The following is a 14,231-nucleotide window of genomic DNA, read 5'->3' on the forward strand; positions in this document are numbered from 1 at the left end:
TTGCAGTAGCGGGAAGTGACGCATTGCAGCGGGAGGCGAGGATTTGAATGGAACCGGGAGGCAGCGGCAGGGACAGACGTCAGTAACGTGAGGTAGTGTAAGCTCTGAACGTGATTCTTTCGCTGACGTGCAGTGGAGCTATTTCTTATTTGTGAATTTCTTTACCTTGATCGGAGATCCTTAACGTGCAGCCTTCTAAATGCTTACTGACAGCACAGCCTAGTGTTCTCTGAGAGTTGCTGCTGTTCAGCAGTTTGAAGGGGGGTCGCAGCTTGGTCAGCTGTGATATAAATAGTTGTGTTCATAATGTTTCCAGCATTGGTACCTAGCATTAATAGCAGTGTCTTAGAATAAGACTGACTGAATGCTTTATAAGTGACATATTGGAACACATAGGACATTTTTCATAAGCATATTGTGACTTCCTATAAGGGTGAAGACACACACAGCTACTTGTAGCAGCTACTTGTCATGGCTTCTAAGATAGACAATGCTGATCATTTACTGATACCTGTCTCTCTGTGTGTTTTAGTAGAGGCAATTCTCAGTATTGTCTATGGCAGGGTATTTTCTGGTGTTTAATAGCCATGGAAAAGTAGCTGCTACTAGTAGGCCAGTGTGTCTTCACCCTTAGTCAGCATGCCACTTTACCCCCTGGGCACCAAAGCAGTCCTTGGTAAGTTTTTTTTCTATAGCTACACCCGTGTACCCTGAATTATAAACATGAAAATCTCATCTAGAAAACTTCACACTTGTTGCGAACATTTGTAAATATATCTAAATAAGGTTGTGCTTTGTGATTTTTATGGTAGACCATAGCACTGTTATTAGGAGATAACTGGAACATGGAATAGAGTATTTCAAAATGGACCCACTTAACATAGCTAGTGTCTGACATAGGCACACTTTACCACTGTGTGTATGAAGTTCACTGCTTCTTCAAAAACATTACTTGATGCCTGGCCCAATCAGGAGCTAGTAACACGCATGCGCAGTAGGCCTTTAAGAACGCCCACAGGCCATCTTTACCTTGCTGTGTAATCTAAGCTGATTTATCCCTTATTACCAAGCATATATTGAAAGGAGAAGGGAAAGCTAAGTCAAAAATGTTAGGCACCCCCAAGTGACTTGAATCGCTTACCCCGTACCCCGGGCTGGTGCCCCTGTACGCAGAGAACAGCACCATCCCGGGGTACCTTCAGCGCTTCCTCCTTCCTTCTTCGCTGCGCGCGCATGCGCCGTAGAGTGAAAAGCCAAACTTTAACAGAGAAGTCGGCTTTTTCACTCTACTGCGCATGCGTCTGACTGCTGAACGAAGCAGGTAGGAGGCAGCGCATCGCCCCAGGTGCCCCGGGCTGGTGCGGTTTTCTCTTATTAGGGGCACCAGCCCGGGGTACGAGGTAAGCGATTTAAGTCACTTGGGGGTGCTTAACATTTTAGCACCCCCAAGTGACTTAGGCTTTCCTTCCCCTTTAATTTTTTGCCTGTTGCTGACCCTTTTGCCTGCCTCTGACTTCTGATTGATCGCTGCTTGTCCTTGACCTTGCATCCGGGCCTGACCACGATTCTGCCTTCTGATTCTGCATTTACGTTGAACTGTACATCTCTGAAGGACGTTTTTTTCACGCATTCCTGCCACTCCTCCTCTGAGCCAGCCCTGTTCCACTCTCGGGCGCTGTACCTTGTGTGGGAGGTTTGGAGAGGCTACTCTACTTCATTTGACTCCCATAACCACCCTGACAAAGATAGATTTTAGAACACTTATTTGTTGATTCTCAACAGTCTCCGGTTGCTTGATGCCAAGGTTTTAAGAAGAAAATTGCTGTAACTTAGCTTTGCATCCAGCTGTTCTATGGTGCATTTTAATCGGTGTACATGTGCATTGGAGCCATATGATCTGTTTATTTTATTTATTTGTTACTTATATAAAGCTCTGACATATTCTGCAGTACTTTACAGAGAATTGACATCATTCATCCCTGCCCCAGTAGAGTTTACAGCCTAAGCTCACTTTCAACGCAGTGGGCAATTTTTATCAGGATCCAGTTATTCTTCCTGTATGTTTTATGGTGTGTCGGAGGAAATACATACAAACTTTGTGCCCAGGCCGGAATCAAACTCAGCACCCAAGTGCTACATACCCATACAAATAGATACACATCTGACACATCTAATGTACTAAAGAATATTTCTCGACATGGTTGGTCAAGGTTACTATTTAATATTTGGACGCTCTGCGTGAAAAGCTTGTTCAAATGTGCTTCAACACACAAGACCTGAATCAGTCATCTGTACGTGCCTTCATTTCTGTAATTTCAGTTAGGATAATTACATTCTTACTTTGCTTTTACGCTTTAGGCTGCACAGTGGCACAGTGGTTAGGACTGCTGCCTTGCTGTGCTGGAGTCGTAAGCTGGATTCCAACCAGGGCACTATCTTAATGGAGTTTGTGTTTTTTCTTTCTCTGTGGGTTTTCTCCATCACTCCTGTGGTTCCTGCTAAAATTGACCATAGGGGAGTTTGTGAGCCTTGCAACGCTTAAGGCAGTCTTCCCAATGCTGGCCACCCAGTACATTTCTGCACTTTGGCTGGGGTGAGGAGGGACCAGTGCAGAAAACACAAGTGTGGCCCTGGTAATAGGAAACATATATTGTAAGCCCAACTGATGAGAATGATCAGGGCCACCATCAGGGGAGTACTGAAGCCAGGGAGGGATCCCATGGTAGAGGGGGGCTAAAAGTGCAATTTGCGTGTCACAAAGGGAACGGGGCTTGCAGTGAGCGGTTGGAGTTTCGGTTAATCATGGGTGGAATTTCAGTATAATAAGGCAAGCTTGGGTAGGACCAAAGGTGTGGTTTTAAGTGTCTGGGTCATTTACAGTGGTGTGAAAAACTATTTGCCCCCTTCCTGATTTCTTATTCTTTTGCATGTTTGTCACACTTAAATGTTTCTGCTCATCAAAAACCGTTAACTATTAGTCAAAGATAACATAATTGAACACAAAATGCAGTTTTTAAATGAAGGTTTACGTTATTAAGGGAGAAAAAAAACTCCAAATCTACATGGCCCTGTGTGAAAAAGTGATTGCCCCCCTTGTTAAAAAATAACTTAACTGTGGTTTATCACACCTGAGTTCAATTTCTGTAGTCACCCCCAGGCCTGATTATTGCCACACCTGTTTCAATCAAGAAATCACTTAAATAGGAGCTACCTGACACAGAGAAGTAGACCAAAAGCACCTCAGAAGCTAGACATCATGCCAAGATCCAAAGAAATTCAGGAACAAATGAGAACAAAAGTAATTGAGATCTATCAGTCTGGTAAAGGTTATAAAGCCATTTCTAAAGCTTTGGGACTCCAGCGAACCACAGTGAGAGCCATTATCCACAAATGGCAAAAACATGGAACAGTGGTGAACCTTCCCAGGAGTGGCCAGCCGACCAAAATTACCCCAAGAGCGCAGAGACAACTCATCCGAGAGGCCACAAAAGACCCCAGGACAACATCTAAAGAACTGCAGGCCTCGCTTGCCTCAATTAAGGTCAGTGTTCACGACTCCACCATAAGAAAGAGACTGGGCAAAAACGGCCTGCATGGCAGATTTCCAAGGCGCAAACCACTTTTAAGCAAAAAGAACATTAAGGCTCGTCTCAATTTTGCTAAAAAACATCTCAATGATTGCCAAGACTTTTGGGAAAATACCTTGTGGACCGACGAGACAAAAGTTTAACTTTTTGGAAGGTGCGTGTCCCGTTACATCTGGCGTAAAAGTAACACAGCATTTCAGAAAAAGAACACCATACCAACAGTAAAATATGGTGGTGGTAGTGTGATGGTCTGGGCTTGTTTTGCTGCTTCAGGACCTGGAAGGCTTGCTGTGATAGATGGAACCATGAATTCTACTGTCTACCAAAAAATCCTGAAGGAGAATGTCCGGCCATCTGTTTGTCAACTCAAGCTGAAGCGATCTTGGGTACTGCAGCAGGACAATGACCCAAAACACATCAGCAAATCCACCTCTGAATGGCTGAAGAAAAACAAAATGAAGACTTTGGAGTGGCCTAGTCAAAGTCCTGACCTGAATCCTATTGAGATGTTGTGGCATGACCTTAAAAAGGCGGTTCATGCTAGAAAACCCTCAAATAAAGCTGAATTACAACAATTCTGCAAAGATGAGTGGGCCAAAATTCCTCCAGAGCGCTGTAAAAGACTCGTTGCAAGTTATCGCAAACGCTTGATTGCAGTTATTGCTGCTAAGGGTAGCCCAACCAGTTATTAGGTTCAGGGGGCAATTACTTTTTCACACAGGGCCATGTAGGTTTGGATTTTTTTTCTCCCTAAATAATAAAAACCCTCATTTAAAAACTGCATTTTGTGTTTACTTGTGTTATCTTTGACTAATAGTTAAATGTGTTTGATGATCAGAAACATTTTGTGTGACAAACATGCAAAAGAATAAGAAATCAGGAAGGGGGCAAATAGTTTTTCACACCACTGTATTTTTAATCATTGGGGCAACATTCTACTTGTTAGCAAGGCTCTCTGCCCATGAGCCAACGTGACCAATGGATTTATAGTTGGGGTCCCCTGGGGGAGGGCCTTACTCGCTTCATAGTATGTACTTGTGTGTATCTGATTCTTGCTGGCAGCCCTGCAAATGATGTATTATCTAAAGCATTCTAGAATAGGTTGGCACTATATAAATAATAATTTTGCGCCAGTCACAGATATACATGCTCGCCATGTGATTCAGCTTAGAATGTTTGCACAATGTCTGAATGTTTTCACAAATTTGAATTCAATAGAACCAAATTTAAAGTGTGGAAGAGTCATAGTCAGACTTTTGCAGTGGCAAATGGCCTTAATTATGTGTGTGTGTATATTGTGTGCTTTTCTACTCGCTATGCAAGTGAAGGATGAATGTGTTAGACCTCAACAGATCTCTCAACAGACCGCAGTGTAAGCAAGTTGCATTATTAGTTTAGATCAGTGCTGCCTAACTGGTGGCCCGCAAGCCCCCTCTGTGCCCCCACCCGGCAAAGTAAGGTACACACAGGCAGGGTAGGGTAAGGAGAGTATGGCAACACAGGCAGTATTCTGCCTGCCCTATGCTGCCTGAGTGTAGCATATTCTGCCTGCCCTATACTTCCTGTGTATGCCATACTCTCCCTGCCCTACCCTGCCTGTGTATGCCATACACTGCCTGCCTATGCTGCCCGTGTGTGCCATACTCTGCCTACCCTATGCTGCCTGTGTGTGCCATACTCTGCCTGCCCTATGCTGACTGTGTGTGCCATACTCTTCCTGCCCTATGCTGCCTGTGTGTGCCATAATCTGTCTGCCAAATGCTGCCTATGTGCCTTACTCTGCCTGTCCCATGCTGCCTGCTACAGTAATGGATTATATTATTATTTTTTTTTAAATCCCTTCAACCCACCTTACTGTCCACCATTACATACAGTTTCAGTACTCCAACATGGATTAATTTAGCAAAGCACAGTGAACCAGCTATGTCTGAGAAATGTAAACAGTACTTCAGCCTATAGCCAACCATGACTGACAGAACTAATTTTCCATGCACATGCTGGAGTGTTGGACCTGTAACTAATTCTGGGATGCAGAAAAAATAATAGTGTAGCTCTTCTTTACTAGTGATGCAATCCTAAACACTAGCTATAGTGTCGCTATATCCCCTTGTTAATATGTTACTAATCCAGAAATTCATATTCACAAAATAATAGATCACTATATTTGTTCTTTAATTATTGAGCTGCAAATGCTTTTATAACAACTGTGAAACTGTCATTGGTACTGTATTTATGGTGGTAGTTTTTTTCTGTAATTACTGAATTGCTAATAGTCACAACTGTGAAACTGTCACTGGTGTATTTATGTAAGTTGTTTTTCGTTTTAGTTATTTCATTGTTAATTGCTGTAGAAGGACTGTGAAGCTGCCACTGATACTTTGTTTATTTAGTTTCAGATCCATTCACCGTAACTAGAGATTCCACTGACTATTTGGCTGTAGAAATATCCACAGTATGACAACCTTGGAAAATGAGTTTCTCAGAGAGGAAGGTAACAATTTAAGTTACTGTATATTGACCTCTTTCTTCCTGTCTTTCAGCACATCAGTACTTAATGTTTGTAACTGTTCATATTTATATATGTTTGTACAGGTATGGGACCTGTTATCCAGAATGCTCAGGACCTGGGGTTTTCCGGATAAGGGATCTTCCCTAATTTGGATCCCCATAACTTAAGTTTGCTAAAAATCTTTTAAATATTGAATAAACCCAGCAGGATTGCTTTGCCTCCAATAAGGATTAATTTATATCTTAGTTAGGATTAAATACAAGGTATTGTTTAATCATTACAGAGAAAAAAGAAATCTTTAAAAAAAAATTGAAATTTTTAAAAATTAGAATTATTTGCTTATAATGGAGTCTATGGGGGATGGTGTTTCCGTAATTCGGAACTTTCTGGATAACGAGTTTCTGCATAAGGGATCCCATACTTTACTACAGTAAAATGTACATCGCTGCACACAAAAGGAGTAAAAATAAGGTAATTCAATTTGTGTATATATAATACAGACATATTGCCAACCTTATGAAAGTCACTAAATTTATATACCTAAGTACCCTAAAATTAAGGCACTGTCACCTTCTCAGACCTGTACAGGAAACCGATGGTCCTCAAATGCCCTTTTTATTAAATTAAGTATGGGTAGGGTTATTTATGAAAATTCAGATTTGTGAATTTGAGGGGTTTTTTTCAGTTGTAATAAACTCTAAATTTGTTTGCTTACCTATTATAAAATTAGAATGTAAAAAAAGTTGTTCAAATTCAATGGGTCTACAAACTCAAAACTACAAAAATTACAAAAAACTCGAATTAAAAAAATGACTTTTAATTTTTGCCTAGGACAACTCCCACTGAATTCTACATGAACTCACAAGCTTTTACATGCCGAAGTTTTACATTTAAGTTTAAGAATCCGTATTTTGAAAAAATAAAATGGAATTTGAACGTTGCTAAATTAACCCCTTAATAACAAACATAAATTAAGTTGTATTTTCTTTTTGCATATTTTTGTTAATGCTATATAGTATAACACAGTGTCTTGGTGTTTGTTTTTGGCAGTATCGACACCTTACTAATTAACTCCCAAGGGAAGAAATACAAAAACACAAAAGGTTAATGGCAGAAATAGAAAATATAAAAGAGCAGTAAAATAATATTTTCCATAATACAAGGGCAAAAAGAATGGAATTGTGAAATTTCTTTAAAAAAAGATACCAAAACAGTTATAACATTTTTAGAAGTGTATTAAAAAGGCCAATATGGATATCAATATGAGTAAAATCAATAAGACTTGAACTGAAACTATATTGTTTCTTTCCCTTTAATTTAAAAAAAGTCAAATATATTTTTTTTGGTATAAAGAGCTATTGATTTTGATTTAAAATGTACCCATAATAACTATAACACTTTGCAAATACTACAATTTTTTTGTTTAAAGGAGAAGGAAAGCTCAAATCACTGGAGGCATTCCCTAGTGATTGTATTAATTTAGCTGATACCCCAGGCTGGTGCTCCTGTTAGCAAAAAAATGCACCACCCCGGGGTACATGCAGACGAGTGATCGTCTTCAGTCTTTTGTCTTCGATATGGCTGCCCATGTGCAGTAGATTGAAAAGCTGCGCTTTAACAAAAAGTCGACTTTTTTACTCTACTGCGCATGTGTGGGCCCCGGGATTGCAGCAAAACGTCAGGGAAGGACGAGGATTGCTGGCCTGTATGTACCGTGGACTGATGCATCGGCCTGTGGTATCAGGTATGAGATCTTAATCACTGGGGAGTGTCCTAACATTTGGAACCCTCCCAATGATTTTAACTTCAGTAAGAAAGAAACAAGCTTGCACATGTGAGTTTATTTAACATCTGTGTAAGAAAATTAACTTGAAAATTACATTTTTATATCTTGTTAATATAACTTTGTTATTGGCCTTCGTTTTTTAAATGTAGGGCTTTCTGTACAAAGAATAGAACTGCTGTAGTGTTCTAATCAAGATGAAATTAGGGGCTGGTTACTAACATTGGAGATAAATATCACCAGTGATGTTGCCCAAAGCAACCAATCAGCAATTAGATTTATCAAGTCATAAGCTCCCTAACGACTTCCTTTTTTTTTTCAACCTGCAGACAAATTCATGATGGTTGTACTTGTATGCTACCCTTCTCACTTGTTTTGGTTGCTTTGGATTCATGTGTCCATCAATGTATGCACCTCTCTTTTCCGCTCATTGTTTTTAAAAAATGACATGGCCTGTATACCTATACACATCTTTCTTTCTTTTGTTTATGAAAATTGTATTTCTTCACATAACATATAGTTAACTACACAATATTCCTTTTTGTACATTCTCTGCAGTTTCTTCTTCAGGATACAATATTCCAGTACTTGGCTCAACTTTAGCAACTGTAATGTTAAATTGATATTAATTGAGTAATTTTATACATGTAATTTGTACCTATTTGCCTCTGACATATCAGTGAGCAATTTGGGCAATGATTTTTATTGAACAATATAGTTTAGTAAAAAAAGACATCTTTGCTCCCTTTTCCGCATCATTAAATAAATCTTAACGTCTGTTAAATGTAACTGTCTATCATTTGGGCAATAAATGTTATAAATATTATTCAGATGAATCCCAGATTACCAATAACAGTCAGAATAAAAAATATTAGGCATTTCAAAGTGCAAATCAGAGGATCTAAGTACATAGCTTGATGAGCTTCTGAGGAACACTATGTACATCTGCTGCTTTCCCTGAAGTGTTTTTATCTTGATTTATTCTTTCGAGAATTGTTTTCCCCTTTAATAAGTGGTTGAAAATCTACTTCCAGCAATTCCCTGTTGGGATAATAATTAGTGTGGTGCATGCATGTACAACATGAAATGTGGAATTCTAGTTAAAATAAAGACTAGACCAGTGTTTCATGTGCTAATATACTGGAAATAGATGTGTCCCTCTATTAAATTATTTTATAGATAGGCAATGTCATTATTGTTAGTTGTGTAATATCCATTGTCTTCAAAATAAAAGCAGTATACCTTCTAAAACATGTTTTTAATTTCTAATCTTTTTGTGTTCAGGACCCCTTCTATAGTTTAAATCATGGCAACGTCCACCAAGTATCTTCATGTAATGCCTGTCTGGTTATGCTGATATCATTGTCATTATAGGTTTTTCTCCACCCAGACAGCAGGCTATGACAGCTTGCAGCTTCAGTGGAGTAAGCCTATTAAGAGTGGTAGATGCCCTCTAAATTAAACTTTACTTTTTACCTTTTTAGTTATAAGCACAATGTGTTCAAGGTGCCTTTAATAACCCTTCCATCATATTCCGATATTTTTTTATGTTTATTATTTCCCGCCTTTCAGTCCAGAAGCTGAGGTCTGCGCTTAAACGATATGAAGATAAAAATTATGGTGGACACAGTGTTGACCAGGTATTTCTACTTCTTATAATTCATATCAGAAATACTTCCTTGTGCAGCTCAGCTTGTTTATTATGTGAATGTAACAACCTTACCAGCGCGGCGGGGACGCCCGCCGCGCCACCATCGGCGGGGACGCCCGCCGCGCCGTCTGCCCCCTGCGCCAGTTGCTTCCTAGTGTGCGCGTGCGCGCACTTCCGCGTTGTTTAAGCGCATGCGCACTGGCGTGATGACGTCAGCGCGCACAATGGCGCGAAATTCAAATGTATTTAAAGGGACTTTGCCACTTTTTCATTGCCCGTGATAGGATTTCATTCCTGGTGCCTTTCTGAGCCTTGTGTATTTCGTTCCTGTATCCTGCTTGTTGCCTTCCTGTGTTTTTGACCCGGCTTGCTCCTGACTATTCTGATTATCCATATCTGACCTCGGCTTGTACTTCGACTACAATTTCGTCTCATCCTGCTGTATTGATTATCCGGTTTGACCCTTGCCTGTCTGACTATCCTTGATTACTACCCGCCCCGACCTAGCCTGCCTGACGACGACCTTGTTTAACCCTATTTGTACCGTGATCTTCGGCCTAACTGACTTTATCTACAGTCATGCCCCTTTGCTTGCCAGAACTCCTGCCTTGTTCCCCTCGTTAAGTCCAGGTGGCATCTGAGTAGCTGAGGGCTCCTCCCGAAGCCAAAGGCGGTCACAATACTGGTGAAGCCGAGCTGAGACAAGGGAACTCGGCATCTGTTCTGGTTTAGGGTGCCGACCGTGACAGTGAATTTGATCTGCCATGTTTGATTCAATAAGCAATTGTAGATATTTTATACCATCCTAATACTAAACATTTGCAGTCAGAAATCTGCCCTGTGTGTGCATTCACAGGTGGCTGCTCACTGCTACCATGGGCAGTTCAGCACAGTACAGATATTTAAACATCCCTACACAAGTTGAATTTTGATCTTAAAATATTTTGTTGCCTAAAATTATCATATTACAAAAAAACAAGTTAAAATTTTAGAGAATAAAATATTTTTTTATTCAGCAGCAATCAGCGACATAGGACTATGTGCTTTATCTAGATAGAAATGCCAAAGCTTTATTTTCAGAAGCGAAATCCGATTTCTATATCCTTGTAAAATCCTGTTTTATTCTGAGAATCAGATCTGCTTTTGACTATTCAAAAAAAAATATGAAGTAACTCCCTTTTATTGTCCTAAATTATCTTTGTTTTTCTAGATAGACATTTATGTACATTCTACAGTTATTTCTGGAGTTCATAAGCAGGCTACCTGATGACAGAAGCAGGTCTAACTTAATCCTATACAGAAGATGTCAGCCTACTCATCGGCTTACATTTATTTTCCAAAGCTCATTTTACTGTGATAAAACCTAAATCTTGTTATAAAAAACCCATGATGTATGCTTCTCAGTAAAAAATATAGTAAATGTAATCACCCTAAACAAATATTGCCAATAAACGCTAAAACCTGATACAGTTACATCAGAAAATCATTGAAAGTCATTATTTTGGGTAATTCATTTTGAATAAATATCAGACCATCCTATTCTACCTATGCCTTAGACATTAACTTGATGGATTGTTTGAGAAAAAGAGAAATAAATATCAGTCTTCCTTTATTTTTTTATCTAAACCAGCACCACAACATAATGAGTATTATTGTGAGTCTTTGGGCCTGATTCACTAAAGGGCGATAAAATATGCGCTATTTTTATTGTGTGCTAAAATTTTTACCGCGGCTTAATTTTGGCGATTTTTGCGCACGATTCACTATAAGCGCTTTTTTACGCGCTATATTGCATGCGTTATTTAACTCGCGAAGACTATTTCAATGCGGTATTTGCTGGTACATGTGCTAAATTACGCCCGCGAATAGTCACCGCATATGAATGGTAGCATAGAAATAGTGTATAAAAATTGTCGCCGCATATAAATGGTGTATATAAATATTAGCCACATATAAATGGTAGCATATAAATGGTAGCATATAAATAGTAGATGCTTATAAATAGTAGCCACTAGTGATGAGCAAATGTGTTCTGGTTATCTTTAGTGAAAAATTAGCAAATCTTTCGAAAGATCCACGAAACGGCAAAAATGTTGTGCGGGCAAAAAAATTGTTGCTGTGACTATTATTTTTTGATGCTTGTATAAATTTTTGTATGTGCGGTGAATTTTTGCGTGGCAAATTTTTTCATGAGTTTTGCCATTGGCGGATTGTTTTGCGAAACGCATGAAAAAATCCGCCGCAAAAAAATTCAACGCACGTCTAAAAATTCGCTGCAAATCCATGCCTGGCAAAACATTTCATCACTTGTAGCCAAATATAAATAGTCGCGCAAATGAACGCACACCATGTTAGCCATACACGCCAATACTTGCAGAAAATTACTGTTTTAAAAATGAACATTTCGCTCCAACTGGCGGCTGCGTCACTCTAGGGGAAACACATACTTGAATAAATAACACTGTAAGTCCATATTTTATTGCAAAAAATCATTTACTGTACTTTTGTATAATTTTCCGCCTGCCTGTAGTAGGTGTTAATTTTCGCATAGCCGAATGCGATATTTAGCGCGCAAAAGTTATAGTGAATCATGCGATCGTATTCTTTTCAGCGCGGAAATTAACGCATGCGGTAAAACTAGTGTGAGAAATAACCCATGCGAAAATGGCGATTTTTCGCACGCAATAATACTATGGTGAATCGCGCGCAAATTATTTTACGTTTTTTAACGCAAAAAAGCGTGCGATAATTTTTATTGCACTTTAGTGAATCAGGCCCTTTATCTTTTACCTAGCACCTGTAAGAGTAATACCATTTGACCAATCAAAATCTTGTGCAACCACTTTATCATTCTTATGCAATCATCTTCATAAGTATGATATTTAGCTATATGTAAATAAAATTTATATTTATGCAGGAGCAGGAATCTCCCCAGTAACAATTTATGAACTATTGTGTCTCCAAACTCTTCCCCAAAAGAGAGTAGTCTCTATTATATATGATCGTATGACCCATTAGGTCCCTGTGACTGACTTAAAGGACATGTAAAGCCAACATTTGCCTACAATGTATATCAGTTTGGCATGCCTCCCCCACCCAAATGGCATTATTTGTACTGCATATATCCCCTCCGCTTGCCAGCACCATCACATTTTCCTAAACCAAATAGCAGCTTTCATCTGGTGGCCATTTTTCCTCTGATACATAATCAGATACATTTAAATCTGCAAACAGCCTACACACAGACCCTTATTCAGCATACATTTCATCAAGAATACAGGCTCACACAGGCACAACTGTCTTTGATAAAAGTTCTGCTGTGTTCAGGAGAGGAGGTTGGGAGAAAAAAATTGAAGCAGACAGCTAGAGCTGAGTTTTTATGGGAACCAGCAATGCCATCGCTTCACTGGCTGCTAGTCTGGGGGGCGTGTTTAGTAATCTAAGCTTAGAACAACTGAGCATGCCCACAAGCCAACAGCCAAAGTAAATTCCTGAGGGTGGGGGCTGAGTGGGTTACAGGAGGAGAAGCAAATCTAAGTGATTAAGGGGATGTTGCAGCCTTACTGTTAGGCTGATGCCACACATGGCGTAGGGCTGAATTTTCGGCAAGCGGTTTTCCGCTTGCCGAAAAAATCAGCCCTACGCCACGTGTGGCATCAGCCTTAACCTCTGGACAACCAGTGTGGCAGGTATTGAAAGATTTCAAAGAGGCTGTTCACTGATTAAATTTTTGTGTGTGGGGTTTACATGTCCTTTAAGGTTAATAATGACCTCCATTTATGTTTGGACAATGAAACCTGGCTATACATACAAAAAGTACTTCATCAAGTGGTACTCTTCCTCTTCACCACAATGTTATCATGTTCATGTTTATGAAAATATGTACTCACGGCACAGTTCAGTGTTTCTATCTTTGAAATATAGAGAGAGTAGTCTCTGTGCTCATATTTTGACTTTTTGTGTTTTCCAAGCTTTCAGCTGGGTCTGTTTAGAGGATTCAAGTTATTATTAAAGGAGACATATTGGATAAATGGGAAAACCCTAATTTTGTAGGCAATTATGAATAATATCCGGTGCTGGTTTCCCTTTCGGCTAAACATTAATCCTATCTGTAACAATGGCCCCTTTATTGGAGCTCCCTATAGATCCTATCACTTCTCTGTCCGGGTTTGAAATGGAGAGTGGGCGTGTCCTAACGGTCCCTGCCAGAAGCACAGTAGGAGGGGGAGAGCCAATCACAGCCCTGCACTCACACAAGCAAAGACAGGCTTCAGTTCCCTATCAGGTCAGCCTAGCTGCTGATTGGTTCCTATCCTACAGTGCAGGGTATGGAGGGCCGCCGGCTCCCCAGCTCATCCAGAGAATTCAGCCAGCAGGAAGTGGAACAGATGGGCGGGGCTAGTGGGGTTTTTGTGGAATTTCTCAATAAATCAGTTAGAAACACAACTTTTTAAGCACATTCCTTCTATATCTAGAGGAGTATAATTCCCTGGTACATTCATCATTTTTATAGGATATGTCTCCTTTTAAAACAGTATCTAGTAATCAATGTATTACTTTGGGATTGTAAATAAAAGCATCTGTTACACCAAATATAATTTTCTGTCAACAGTATTTCCCCTGTACTTGAACATGATAATTTTGCTTGCTGCTACTTGGCAGAGATATTTAACTGCATTAAAGGGAATTTGAATTATTCAA

The 14,231-nt window shown here is 39.7% G+C and overlaps 1 protein-coding gene across 4 annotated transcripts in view; it reads left to right on the forward strand.

Annotated features, from left to right (window-relative positions):
- The first annotated feature begins 8 nt into the window (after positions 1–8).
- The window catches only part of sclt1 (sodium channel and clathrin linker 1), a 69,997-nt gene continuing 55,774 nt past the window's right edge, over positions 9–14,231 (forward strand). For 2 of the 4 annotated variants that reach the window (NM_001199930.1, NM_001199932.1), the window contains 3 exon segments: positions 9–92; positions 5,978–6,078; positions 9,452–9,519. In NM_001199930.1, coding sequence (NP_001186859.1) covers positions 6,042–6,078; positions 9,452–9,519 — 105 coding nt within the window. In that variant the 5' untranslated portion in view covers positions 9–92; positions 5,978–6,041. 4 annotated transcript variants of the gene reach the window in all.

This window comes from Xenopus tropicalis, chromosome 1 (genome assembly GCF_000004195.4).
Source record: "Xenopus tropicalis strain Nigerian chromosome 1, UCB_Xtro_10.0, whole genome shotgun sequence".
Taxonomy (NCBI): Eukaryota; Metazoa; Chordata; class Amphibia; order Anura; family Pipidae; genus Xenopus; species Xenopus tropicalis.